General features: G+C 69.0%; 1 protein-coding gene across 1 annotated transcript; it reads right to left on the reverse strand.

Moving 5' to 3' along the window:
• Positions 1–4898: 4898 nt before the first annotated feature.
• MEX3B (mex-3 RNA binding family member B) lies at positions 4899–7120 on the reverse strand (the record flags this gene model as incomplete). Its single annotated transcript, XM_084253138.1, has 2 exons — positions 4899–6340; positions 6889–7120. The coding sequence occupies 2 exons, from the start codon at positions 7118–7120 to the stop codon at positions 4899–4901; spliced, it is 1674 nt and encodes a 557-aa protein (XP_084109264.1).
• Between the last annotated feature and the right edge of the window lie 6567 nt (positions 7121–13687).

Here is a 13687-nt window from a genome sequence, read left to right on the forward strand (position 1 = left end):
GACGTCCTGCCCGGCCCTCGCCGCAGCCCTGCCCGCCGTCCCGGCGCCCCGGCCCGGCCTCCCGGCTCCTCCTGGGCCTGGACCTCCTCAGCGGCCCACCGGAGGGAGGGGCTGGGCCCCGGCCTGGCTGAGGGTTCAGTCAGAAACTTTTTAATACAGCGATGGGGCCTTGGCCATCCAGTGTCCCCCAGACCTGGCGGGTTCGGGGTCTTTTCAGGTGGGTGCGCGTCCTGCCGGCCACGCCCCAGTTCTTTCTCGTCTTAGACACACTTGTCAGGCTTCATGTCTGGCCTAGCCCCCTAGAGCCCCCCTAGGCCCAGGGTCCGGCCTGCTGGCTGCGAGGGAGACCCCCCTCTGCTCCCCACTGGGCTTCACACAGGGAGCGAAGAGATGGAAGCATGGGACCCTGCCCCCGGGGAGCCAGCCCTGCAGTCGGCAGGAGGGGTGCCTGCTGCGCCCCCAAGGGGACCGCGCTTGTCTGACCATTCCAGAATCGGACGCCTCCTCCCTTACGGGTAAACTGAGTCACTCCCTGCCTTGAAAGCCTGTTGCAGGGCCGGAGTCCCGCAGGGCTGCCCCGGGGCCTGGCCTGGGCGGACCCATGGCCGCACCACGTCCGCGGGCGCCCGCACGTCCCACTGCGTCCAGGGCCTGGAGGACTGTGGTCACTGTCTGGTTTATGGGACACTTTCATGCAGCTTTTTCTCTGACGAGCGAGAATTCTGTGCTCACTTCACCCTGACCCAGCGCGGCGTCCTGTCTGGTCTTCGGGGAACGCTGTCCAGGTCAGCTTAGAGCCCGGCCTGCCCGCCGAGGAGAGGACAAGCCGGACAGCCACCCAAGCCTGTGCCCGCCGGCTGCGGGCCCCGGCGGCGTCCTCCACGTGCTGCCCCCACCTCAGGCCGCCTGTTGCCAGCTGCCGCCCTTACTCCCTGCTCCCCACGGCTGCGGTGACCAGTGTGTGCCCACCCTCCCCCACGCCTCCCAGGACAGCCGCCACTCTGGAGAGCTGAGGGCAGGAGCCGGGGCCAGGGCCGGGGTCTCAGAGGCCCCGCTGGGAGCGCAAGGGCCGCAGCCTGGACACAGCTGGGTCTGTCACGCTGGTCCAGCCAGTCTCATCTTCGAGATGGGTTTACTGTGCCCATGGGGGCTGGGGGGGCTGGGTAGGGTGGGGGTGGCATCACGTCAACCACTTCGCACAGCACACCGTGGACAGCGAGGCCTCAGCGAGCCCAGGACCGTGGGCACTGGCCACTTCGGACAGCCCGAGAGCGCTAGCCGGCCTCGGAGGCCCAGGTGAGCTCGCGGCTGTGGTTTCCATCTTTGCGGCGACAAGAACAGACGCGTGAAACCCCAGCAGCCCCTGGCTGTGGGGGGACCCCGGGAAAGAATGGAAAACTGGGGCCTGGAAAGTCTGTGTGACACTCACAGGGGGTGACCTCCAGGGTAGGACTGGCCTGGGCCCCTTGAGGGTCTCACTAGGGGTGGGGGGGGCTGGGCTGCCTGCGGGGCCGCTAGGGGGCTGTGGGGGGGCCGCCTGACATGCTCGTCAAAGTCAGAACAACGTGAGCTGCTGTAGGCAGAAGCCAGCAGCAGGGAAGGGCCACGGCTCCGCCCCGTTGGCCCTGGACCGGGTGCCCTGTGTGCCTCGTGGGTGCAGCAGCCCTGGGTGCCACCCCAGAAGCTGGCACTGTGCCCCAAGCTGTCACCACCAAAAATGTCTGCAGAGATTGCCCCTTGCGGGGAGGAGCCTGCAGCCCTGAGCTGAGAACCGCAGAAAGAGCACGAGGAGCAGGACCGGGCAGGGGCTGGGGCCGGCTGGGGCTCTGTCTCACAGGAGATTTCAGGGTGCTGTGGAAGTGGGGGGACTGTGGGGTCCCAGCGGGGGTGCCTCTCATTGCTTTGGCAGCCAGTGATGTCCACAGAGGTGACCGCCCCGCCTCCTAGAGGGGCCGGGAGGAGGCTGGCCTCGCCCCAGAGCTGACGGCCGGGCGCACACCCTCCGGGGCAGCCCCTGCCCCCCCATTAACTTCAGGTCTGCAAGGCGGCAGGTCCCGCAAGGAAGGGAAGCCATCGAAGGGTGCTTGGGTACGCCCCCAAATCGGGTCGTTTTCCTTTCCCAAAGCAGCCCAGGGACCCCGGCCGCGCTCGCCTCTGTCCCTGGATGGTGCTGCCCCCGGACTGTCCTGCCCCGAGACGGTCCTGCCCCTGGACAGTCCCGCCGAGGCCGGAAGGGAAGCTGCGTGACAGCCGTGGGTGTGAAGGTGTCTTGGCTGCCAGCAGAGAACGGGCTCCCTGACCTTGCTTGGGTGAGCGGCCTTGGGCCAGAAGCGGGTAAACCGCCTGGGAGCCAGGGAGGCCCCTGGGGGAGGCCAGGGGGAGGTCAGGGGAGGCTGGGGGAGGCCGCACTTTGAAGCAGGCAGCGCCTTCTCTCCTGCCCCCCAGGGGCCTGTCCCTGCTTCACGTGGCGACAATGAAACCAAATGAGTCAGGGACGAAATGACCCCACCACGGGGTGTGGACAGCCGGCCCCGGGTGCCCTCGCAGCGGAGGCTGCGCAGACAAGCCGACAAGCTGGGCGGTGGGCGGCTGCGGGCGGCGGGCAGTGCCTGGAACTGCAGGCGGGTCCTCCCTCGACCCCCAGGCCCAGTCGGCAAGTCCGTCCTCACCAAGGCCCAGCCGGGAGCGGGTGTAGCCGCGAAGCATTGCCAACAAGCAGGGCGGCCTGTCCGCACGCAGTGGCGAGCACAGGCCTGAGGCCAGCGGATGCCCCAGCAGCTCCCGCAAGGGGCTCTGCTCCCTGGCCTCTCCTCCAAACACCGCCCTGCAAATTGACTTTTGCTATGACTTGAAATACTTTCCGCTTGTTTTCTTAGTATTTTAGGCAGAATGCAGGACAGGTGTCTGTGGGCCAGACACGAAAGGTTTGCTTTGAGTAGTTTTATTTCCTTTGGGTTTTTTTTTTTTTTTTTAAGATTTATTTATTTATTTATACAAGAACCGGGGCACAGGCCAGATGCGCGGGAGGGTGAGAGGATTCACCAGAGACAGAGCAGGGAACAGAACAGGCAGACCGACGAAGTACACTGCTGAGGGGAGCAGCAGGCGCGTCAGGAGAGGTCTGCTGCGTCATGTGGGTAGCTCCCTGGCCAGCTGGGGATCGAACTCGTGCTGCAGTGGCTGCGGACAGCTTCACAGTGCTGTGCTTAACCCCTTGCACCACCAGGGAGGCCCCTCCTTTGGGTTTTTTCTTTGATTTCTTAAAATAAGTCAGACGCCTCCCAGGTTCCTAAATCCCAGGAGCAGGCCTGGCGAGGCCACAGGCACAGGGGGACGGGCCGTCCCCGGGGGGAGCCCCGCCAAGCAGGGCCAGGTGCTTCTGCGCCGGTGACGCAGCCGGGAGGCTCTGGGTCTGTGCCCCAGGAAGAGCCGTTGTGCCCCCCCCCCCGAGAGGCCCCAGAAGAAATGCAGGCGTCACACAAGACAGATTTACTTCAATATTTTATTTATATAGAAATACTTAAAAAATGAAGTAGCACCATTACTTAAGTTTTACCTTTATTATGTAGAACTTTAAATGTCAGAAAAATAAAACTCTTGATACAATTTCAAATCTTGTCTCAGCAAATATAATATTAGTATTTGACCATGAGGTTAAAGGCCCTTTATCATAAAATAAAATATACTTTGTTTTTTAAACTTTGCTCAGTAAAGTACATTTAAGCTCAAGTAACGTTCACCTACATTTACATAAACGAGTGGTAAACAATGTATTAAAATAGAAATACTAAAACTATAGTGGAGCAACAGAATCTTCGTAACTTGCACTGAATCCTATTTATACAAATGTTAGAAAGCATCCACAGTCCCTTTTGACATGTTTATACATTTCCGGGTTTGTTTTTTTTTTTTTTTTTTGTAATAATATAGAATAAAATAGGCTTTGTATCACTGAATAGAAAATACGCTGGGTGGAGCAGATCGAGATTTGTCTGGACCTACAAAATCTCCATCCCAACCGAATACTGTTCAAAACATGACACATCTTATGGTTTGTAGTTCCGCCACAATTGTGTGATTATTAAAATAATACAGTGTTCTTTGCCCTAAGGCCATACTAAAATAAAAAGATTTAACCCAGCTACAAAAAAGTTCACTGAACTTAAATTAAAATACTTGTAAACATCTTTGCAATATGAAATATAATTTTTCAAGTCAAAAAAGAATAAAATACTTCGATCTGTATTAATGCAATTTCTCTTTAAAACTTTTAAATGTTTTTAATATATAAGAGATATGTTACAGTTTCTTTCACTTTAATAAAGCTGCAGCAGCCTGGCCTCCGGGACTCCTGGCCTTCCACGGGCTCGGGGACGGGGTCTGAGTGGGGGGAGCCCGGGGAGCCCCGCCGCACTGCCGGGTCGCCTTCGTCATCACCGTTCATCTTTCCCCGTTAGGAAAGGGACAGCCGGTGGGTGCTCTTCCTTTGGGCGCCTCCGCGGGGCGGCCCTGGCCGTGCGCTCAGGCCTTGGGCTCTGGCGGTGCGCTTTGGCGGTGCCCTCTGGCCGTGCGCTCTGGTTGTGCCCTCTGGTTGTGCGCTCCGGCCGTGCCCTCTGGCGGTGCCCTCTGGTTGTGCGCTCTGGCCGTGCGCTCTGGCCGTGAGCTCTGGCCGTGCGCTCTGGCGGTGCCCTCTGGCCGTGAGCTCTGGCCGAGCGCTCTGGCGGTGCCCTCTGGCCGTGCGCTCTGGCGGTGCCCTCTGGCCATGCGCTCTGGCGGTGCGTGGGCTTGTGGCCGGGGCTGCCGGGCGCAGGCGGCTGCGCGGTCCTTTGTTCAAACACTGAATGTCAAGCGCGAGGGAGACCCAGAGCCCGGCCCCCGCCTCGGGGCGGGCGGGGCCCTCAGGAGAAGATGCGGATGGCCTGGGTGACGGCCGCGTGGCACGCGGGGCACTCGGGCTCGCTCTTCTCGCAGATGCGGCTGGCGCACTCCATGCAGAAGAGGTTGTGGCCGCAGGGCACCAGCGCGGCGATCACCTCGCTCTCGAAGCACACGGAGCAGTCGCGGCTGCCCTTGCGCCTCAAGCCGGAGGACGAGGACGACGACGAGGACGAGGAGCTGGACGAGGACGAGGAGCCCGAGGTGTCCGACGGCGGCAGGCCGGGCAGCGGCGCGCCCAGCCCGTTGGCGTAGGCGGCGTAGGCCAGGCCGCCGCCGCCCGGGTCGCTGCGCACGCGGCGCGCCAGGTGGTGCTCGCCGGCGCCCGGGGCCGCGCGCAGCGGCGGGGACAGGCGCGGGCAGCCGGCGCCCGGGTGCGGCCGGCGGTGCGCCAGGAGCCCCAGGCTGGCGGCGGGGGGCGCGCCGGCGCCGCCCCCGGGGAAGACCACCGAGGAGGACGAGGCGGACGAGGACGCGGAGGACGAGCAGGAGGACGCGGGCGCGGCGGGCCCGCCGCCCGGGGGGCGCTCGAACTGGGCCCAGAGCAGCGGCGCGGCGGGCGCGGGCGCGGGCGGGGGCGCGGGCGCGGGGTCGAAGGCGGGGGCCGGCTCGGCGCCGCCGTTGGGGGCGGGCGCGGCGGGCTCGTAGCTGTACCCGTTGGCGCTGCCGCCGCCGGGCGCGAAGCCGAGCGCGGGGCTGGGGGGGCTGTAGTCCGCCAGGCGCGGGGGGGCGGCCGCGCTGCCGCCCGCGCCGCCGCCGAAGTACGAGTCCGTGGAGGCGCCGCCCAGGGAGCCGGCGCCGTCGTGGCGGGCGCCGGCGAAGGGCTTGCGGCCGGGCGCGGGCGGGACCCCGGGCGCGGGCTTGCCCCACAGGCCGCCCGCGCCCGCCGCGCCCGCGCCGCCGTGCAGGTCGAAGCCCACGTCGGTGCCGTTGGCGTGGAAGTCGTTGTCGTCCGTGAGCTCCACGAGGCCGCCGGTGCGCAGCGCGATGTGCGCCTCGATCTCCTCGCGCGCGCGGTCCACGTTCTCGGGCATGCCGGTCACCTCGAACACCGGCTCCTTGTCGCGGCTGGGCGTCACGATGTAGGTGTGCGTCTGCTGCTGGATGCGCTTGATCGTGGCGCCCTTGGGCCCCACCACCAGCCCCACCACGCGGTAGGGCACGCGCACCTGGATGGTGGTCTGGCCGGGCAGGCTGGGCGGCCCCGGCGCCGCGCCGCTGAGCGCCGCGCTCTTGTTGCGCGAGGCGCGGATCATGGAGAAGTGCTCGGCGGCCGAGATGATCTCGCGGCGGGCCATGGCCACGTCCTCCTTCCTGCCCGTCACCACGAAGACCGGCTCCTCCCCGCGCACCGGGGTCTTGATGTACGTGTTGGTCTTCGCGCGCAGCGCTTTGATTTTGCAGCCTGGGAGGGGGCGCGGGGTGCGGCGGGGGGGGGGGGGGGAGACACGCCCGTTATCCCGGGAGCCGCGCCGGGGCCGGGGCCGGGGCTGGGCGCGCGCGGGCGGGAAGGGGGCGGCTCCCCTGCCCCGCCGGGTCCCCCCCGCGGGCGCCCGGCCCTGCGCCCCGCCGCGGTCCCCGCGCGCCAGCCCCGGGGAGGTGCCGCCCGGGCCCGCGGGACGCGCCGTCCGCCCTGAAGGCGCGGGGCGCGGGGCGCGGAGGGGCGGGCCCGGGACCCATTGTTCCTGCGCCGGCTCCGTCCCGCCGAGCGGGGACCCAGGACCCCCTCCCGGCCGCGGCGCGCCGCTCCGCCTCCCCCTCCCCGGGACCGCGCGCCCCCCCGCGCCCCGTCCGGCCGCGGTTTCCCGGGGCGCGCGGCGGGGGGCGCGGGGGGCGCGCGCGGGGGTCGGCGCGGGCGCGGGGCGGCTCGGGGGCGGCGCGCCCGCACTTTCTTTGTCTGGCGCCGGCCGGCCGGTCCCCGCGCCCGCCCGCCCCGCCCGGCCCGCGACCCACCTTGGCGCCCCACGATCTCGGCGACGTGCTCGGAGCTGGGCACCGGGACGCACTCGGTCATGTTCACGCCGCGCCGGCGCGGCTCGCCGTCGTCGCCGTCCAGCCCGAGCAGCGAGAGCTGGTCCAGCGCGAGCTGCAGGGCCCGCTGGTCGTCCAGGCTCTCGGCCGCGCCGGCGCCCCCGCCGCCCCCCGCGCCGGGGCGCCCCAGGTCCGCGAACAGCGAGCCGGGCATGGCGGGCGGGCGGGCGGCGGCCACAAAGCGCCCGGCGGCGGCGGCGGGAGTCGGGGCGCGCCGGTCCCACCCCGGGCGGCGGCGGGCGGGGCGGCTGGGGCGGCGCGGAGCCCGGCCCGCGGCGGCCTCGGAGCGAGCGCGGAGCAGCCGGCGCGGACGGCGCGTCGCTTTAAGGCGCCCCCCACCCCCCCGGCCGCGCGCCCCCCGCGCGCCCCCCCACCCCGGCCGCGCCGCCCAGACGGCCGGGCCGCGCGCGACGTCACCGCCGCGCTGACACGACAGAGCGCGGCGCCGCGGGAGGCGATTGGCGCGCGCCGGCCGGGGGGCGGGGCGGGGCGGGGCGGGGCGGGGAGGGGGCGGGCGCCCCCGCCCCGCGCGCCCCCGCGCGCCGCCCCTCCCCGCGCGCTCTTTGTTGTCGGCCGCGGGGCGCCCGGGCGGGCTCGGGGCGGGCCCGAAGGTCCCGTTAGGCGCGAGTCCGCCTCCCGGAGCCCTGGGCGCCGCCGCGAGGGGACCGCGCGCCCCCCGCACCCCCCCGGGCCCCGGGGCCCAGATGCGCGGGCGCTCGAGACAAAGGCCGACGCGCGGGGCGCCCCTTGGCCCCGGGCCCCCCCGGCCCCGGCGCGGGGAGCGCGCCGCCGGCCCCCCCCCCGCCCCGGCGCCCCCCCCGCCCCCGGCACGCGCACGGGCGCCCCCCCGCCCCCGGCACGCGCCCCGGCGCCCCCCCGCGCCCCGCCCCCCGCCCGCGGCATGCGCAGTGCAGGGGCGCGCGGGCCCTTTAAGGCGCGCCCGGCCCCGCCCCGGCCCCGGCCCCGCCCCCGCGGGAGGGCGCGCGCCCGCCCCGCCGCTCTTTGTGCGCTTTCGGGGCGCGGGGCGCGGGGCGGGGGCGCTCCCCGGGGACGCCCGGGAGAAGGCGGCCGCGCAGGCGGGGCTCCCGCCGGCCGCTCGCCCCGTCCCCGCGCCCCCCGCTCCTTTGTTCCGCGGCCGGGCGGACTCGGGGGGCCCGGCGGCGGCGCGGGCGGCGGGGCAGACGCGCCCCCAGGCTCCCCGCGCAGGGCCGGCCGGGCCGGGGGCGCTGTCTCGGGGCCGCCGGGGCGCTGTCTCGGGGCCGGGTGCTGACTGTCTCGGGGAGGGGTGCGGGGGCCGCGGGCAGCGCGTTCCTCGGGCGCCGCCCGGTGTGCGCGCCCCTCTAGCGGGAAGGGCAGGGCGCCCCCCGCGAGCGCCGCTCGCCCCACGGAGGGCGGTCGCGTGCACCCGCCGCCCGTGTGGAGCCCCGGGGGGCCGGGCCTGCTCCCCGCGGCCCCTGGGCTGTCACGGGGGAGCCAGAGGCGCCTCAAGAGCTGGGCGGCGGGCGGGGGGGCTGTGCGTCTTGCCGGCCGGGCGGGCTGGTCCTGGCCCCCGAGCTGTGCTGCTGGGAGCGGCACGGCCCCGGGTCCGCCCCGGGTTCTCCCTTTCACCCCCCCTGCCGCGGCGACGGCGGCAGGTGAGTCCACCCCGCGACCTCAGGCCTCCGCGCGCCCTCCCAGGAAGGCGAAGGCGCGTGTCGGGAGCCAGCACTTCCCGTCCCTGCCGGCGGGGACCCTCGGCCCGCAGGAGGCCGGCGGGAACCGCGCCCGGGGTACACCTGCAGCGGGCGCCGCCCCGCGTCCTGTCAGGCCAGCGGATCCTGGACGGCGGCCGGCGCCCCAGGGGCGCAGGGGCTGAGGCCGCGGCAGGGGCATCGGCGGGTCCGCTGTTGGGTCCCAGCTGTGCCCGGGCAGAGGCCCGCTTCCCAGCGCCGGCCCCAGCGGAGTGCCCGCCGCCAGGCGCACGGAGGGCAGGGCGCGGCGTGGACACGCAGAACACTGCTCGGTGGTGCAAGAGACAAAGCCCTGCCCTGGTGCCGTGCGGGCGGGTGGCGCGCAAAGAGTGAAACAAGGCGGGTGGGAACCGGGCGCAGCAGAGCCCACGGCGCCGCACAAGGAGAGAACAAGTGGGACAGAAAGGCTCGTGGGCTGGGGGTGTGGGGTGCTGGTGGCCACGCGGGGCGGGCAGGGCCACCTGGGGGCCAGGTTAGTAGCTGGATGCCAGGGTCAGTAACGGGGGCAGGAACCACTTTCCACCGTGGGCAGAATGTAGCGGCAGAAGCCGGCGCGGGCCGCTGAGCCTGGACACTGACCACGTAGTGCTGTCAGCCGGTGTCACCCATGATCATGCGAGAGAAAGAAAAGCAAACGAGGGGCAAGGGGGCTGGGCCCAGCTGCCCGACTACCTTCCGGTGGTCTCCGTGGGGTGGGGCGGCGACAAGGAGCAGGAGGCGGCCGGGCCAGGAGAGGTGTGGGGTGTGGTGCGCCGCAGGGGGACGGGCCTCCACCCTCAGCCAGTGTCCGGCACTGACTGGTTGGGATTTTGTGGCCCTCGAATGCTATTATAAAAGGGGTGACCTAGACATGCTAATTCTCAGTGACTACAGCCATCAAGCCTGCAAAATGCAGTTCGTTTTTTCGGCAGACGACACTCCATAGCCAGGGGCTCTGGCTAGCCGTGTCCAGGCCCCCGAGGGGGGCCAGGGCTTCACGCTTCTGCCCGCAGATGTCCCCGGGCAGGGCAGGGGTGTGGGGGGGCTGTCATTCGGGCTCCAGGGTGAAGTCGCAGCACGAGGTCTGGCACAGAGCAGGGACACGGGGCGTCCTGGGAAGCCGCGAAGCTGCAGCAAGACCCCGTGGGCAAGCAGTCCCTCCTGCGCACCCTGGCGTCTCGGCCTGCTCCCCGCTAGCCCTACTGCGCAGCCTGGGCCAGAGGAAGCACCAGAGTCCTCATCCAGCACCTGCCCACAGGCCACCTGGAGGCCGGAAGCACAGCCGAGGCTGAGGCTGCAGGTGTGGGCCGGGCCTGGTCCTCTCCCGGGACCCCAGTTCAGGCCGTACCCCGCTACAGTGGGGAGGTGCTCGGAGAGCAGGGCCTGCCCGAGGCCGGCTGGGTCTCACCTCCAGGCGGCAAGCGGGAGACTGCAGCGCCTGGGGGAGGGGGGTCCCCATGACCGCCAGAGTGGAGGCCTGGAGTGCCGCGGGAGCGAAGCCTCCGGGTAGCTTCAGCGCGCCGATTTGGAGCAATGACGGTAACTGAGGGTCAGAGCGGCTGTGCCAGGTGGTCCCCGGGGCCACTGCCCGGCACCTTCTGTCCTCTACTCCCGAGGTGGCTGCCTCGCGGTGAGGCAATGAAGTCTGGCCCGGACCGAGGGCAGCTGGACCCCACAGGCCCCCGTGGGCAGGCTGGGGACAGGGACAGCTGGTGTCCCTTCTCCGCTGGGGGCCCGGCATGGCGGCAGCGCGGGGCCGGCAGTTCTCGAGGCCGGTGCCCAGCGCCCGTGACCGGCTCCGGCCTGTGAGCGCAGCACCTCCCTGCACGGGCCAGGGCCCCGTCTCCAGGCTGGACGCGAGGCCTCGGGCCCCCTGGGGCTTGGGGTTCTCTTGTCTGTGTCTCTAACAGGCGAGTGACAGGGACACGCACGCTTTCCAGGTTGTTCTTGATATGGCAGAGGCTCTTCATGTCGCGTGACCGAGAAAGGAGGCGCGTGTGGCCTCCAAACGCTCCGTGTGCGGATCAGGTAGCGCGCTGGGGAGAAGCGCAGAGTCCAGCAATGATCCCTCTGTCGGCAGCAGCAGCAGATTTGTACTTTCCTTTTCCTTCTCTCCCTGTCTCAGGTCCGGCTTGCACTCCCTTCGCTTTTAAAAGTGGTACTTGCTTAGTTTAAAACTTAAATAGCGCCGAGGGCGTCATGTGGCGAGGGCGTGGTGGCGCCGCCCAGGAACTAGCAGAGAGAGAGGGCAGGAGCCAGGCCGCGCACGTTTCCTTCAAGTTCCTGAACACGAGGGTAGAATTTGCACACATCAGGCGGGCCTTCCAAAGTCTCTGGCTCCTACAACGGAAACAGCTTCGTTGATGACCAACGACGCCACGGAGGGAGCAGGCGCTTGCTGGGAGCTCAGAGATGCCGTCCCAGACGCTGCTCCTCCGCGGCCCCCCGGCCCTTCTTGCATCCAGTTCCCCTGCCCCCCCAGGGCCCGAGCCGGGAGTGGGGCGTGGTCCAGCCCAGCAGGCAGGCAGACAGGGATCCCCAGGGCCCACGTCAGATGCCGCGGCCCGGCCGGCTGGAAGCCAGCCCGGGTCCCCGAGGGCCTGCCGAGCCTGTCCCTCGAGGGGGCACACCCAGCCTACTCAGCTTGGTGGGGGGAGGGCATCTGCACCTGTGCGGCCCTCCCTTGGGGGATGTCCCGGGGGGGCTGGTGGTCAGTGGACTCTGTGGTCTGCTGAGGCCCGAGCCCGCTGTCCTGGGGCTCCACATGGGCAGGGTCAGCCCCTGCACAAGGCACCTCGTTTCCCGGGATGGGAGTCGGTGCCCCGAGCCCCTGGGTTTCCAGTGAGCGCAGCCGCCCGGTGCAGGTCTGGGTCCTGTGGAGGCGGTGGGCTGCGGTCAGCCTGCGGGCCGGGGTCTGGCCCCCTACTCGCCCCCTTCGCCAGTGACACAATGCCGAACACAAGGCGGTCAAACGCCTAATCTTTTCCAAAACTCTGTATGATCACAACTTCTCTGCTTTTGTAACATTTTAAAAATGTCAGAGACGCGGTCACAGACACGGGAGCCGCGTGTCAAACGGCGCCGCAGCCGCGGAAGGCGCGCAGGGCTCCCGCAGACAAGGCCGCGTCCGGCCGCCTCAAGCGCGGAGCTCGCGTCCAGCGGCTCCCGGGGTTGTGCCTGACCGCAGGCTCACGCTGTCGCGTCTTCTAGATTTTGACTAAAACCCTGCCGTCGCCCACACGGAGCGGCCCTGACCGGCCCGCGGGGACGGGGGAGGAGCCGCCATGTGAGCTCCCGCTTCGGAAAGAGGGAAAACGTAGGCTCCGGCCCCCCGTGGAAAGCATCGTGCTTAGAAAATGTAAAACCGCAGAAAGCAGGCAGAAGCAGAAGACAACCCAATCAAGTGCCCACGGGGGGGAATAAGATCCTGGAAGATGGTGGATGGACGGACGGAGCGGGAGATGGAGGGAGGACAGACAGAGATGGGTGGACAGAGGCGGGAAGGGGCGCGGGCAGCTGGGTGGGCGGATCTGCGGGCAGATAAACTCCCTCGAAAGGTGACTGTCGGGCCCGCTGCTCCTGGTCTCGGTCACTGCTGCGGCTAGTGGCTGAGGGCCTGGAAGCCTCGGCCCACCCAGTGTTGGGGCCCTGGGGGTGGGGGCGGCTCCCCTCCTGGAGCCAGCCCCTCAGCCGCAAAGCAGGGGTGCTGATGGCACCCGCCTCGCGGGGAGGCACAGGCACGTGGGTGCTCACTCAAGGATTGGGGCCTAGAGGAGCAGCCTGCGCTGTGCCCCGTGCCCTGCAGGGCGGGGTCGTCACAGGACAGGGGCGTTTAGCGAGACTGTGTGGGAGCTGTGTCCTCTGGTGCAGGCAGACGGTGTGCGCGTGCACGCGAGTGTGACTGCACAGTATGCACCACAATTAATTCCAGGCAGGTCAAAGGATTGTTTGAAAAATAAACTTACAAGAACTCCCTGGAAACAGGTGACGTGCATCACCTCGGGGTGGAAGAGGGGCCAGGTGAGGCCACAACGTGGGCAGCCCCCCCAGCAGGCATCCGGGGACGTGGGCCGCTCCGGCTGGCTGCTGTGCCATTGCAGGGACCTCCCGCTGCGGCTCCCAGGGCCCCAGTGGGGACCTGCGGCCTCGTGGGGGCCGGGACCGCGCCTGCCCGCCAGTGGTGGATGAAACACTGCCTGGCTGCGTCTCGCAGGCCCTTGCCAGGCCTGGCGGCTTCCCCCATGCCCCTCCAGTCGGTGTCCACACAGAACTCAGGGTCTTCTGAGGAAGGCCCGTGGCTCAGAGAGCCACACCCAGGCCCCTGAAGCTCCTGGGGCAGCAGCCTGACACCCTGCAGCAGCTGGTGAGGTCTGAGCGCCGCGCCTGGGGTGGCAGCGGCCATCCCCAGGCGGGTCATCTCTTACCCAAGGTGAGTGCACCCTCACCCCAGGGCCAAACACAAGTTAGGGGCTGGCCCGCCCCTGGGCTTGCGGCAGGACTAAAAAGCCTCCTTCCTGGTGGAACCAACTCGCCCGAGACGCCCGAGCACCCCCAGGCGGCGGGCACCACCCTGGCGGCCATGCTCCCAGCCGCCTTCTGCTCCTGAGGGCGCAGCCCCGCCTGGAACTGGCCTTCTTGGGGTGGCTCCGGGGCTCTGTCCTCTGCAGTCCAGGGCAAGCACCTGCCCCCCCCCCCCACAGGCTGAGCTCACGCGGGGGATGACACAGCGGCCAGGAGGCCTCACAGTGAGCCAGGGGCCCCCTCTGTGGCCTGCGCCCCCGCTTCTGAGGGTCTGCTACTGTGGGTCCCCCCCGGCCTGGACAGGCCTTCCCTCTGTGCCTGTGTCACAGTGAGATCTGTCTCTAGGAAAAGGTCAAATAAAACTTAAAAAGGCCGGAACCCAAACCGGGACGTCTCCAGGCGGAGCAGACACAAGACTGGGCACGGGCAGGAGGGTGGGCTCTGCCGGGCGTCCCGGGGCCCACCCGGCTTTGTGGGCAGCCTGGGGCAGG

This window comes from Talpa europaea, assembly GCF_964194135.1.
Source record: "Talpa europaea genome assembly, chromosome: 14".
Classification (NCBI taxonomy): Eukaryota; Metazoa; Chordata; class Mammalia; order Eulipotyphla; family Talpidae; genus Talpa; species Talpa europaea.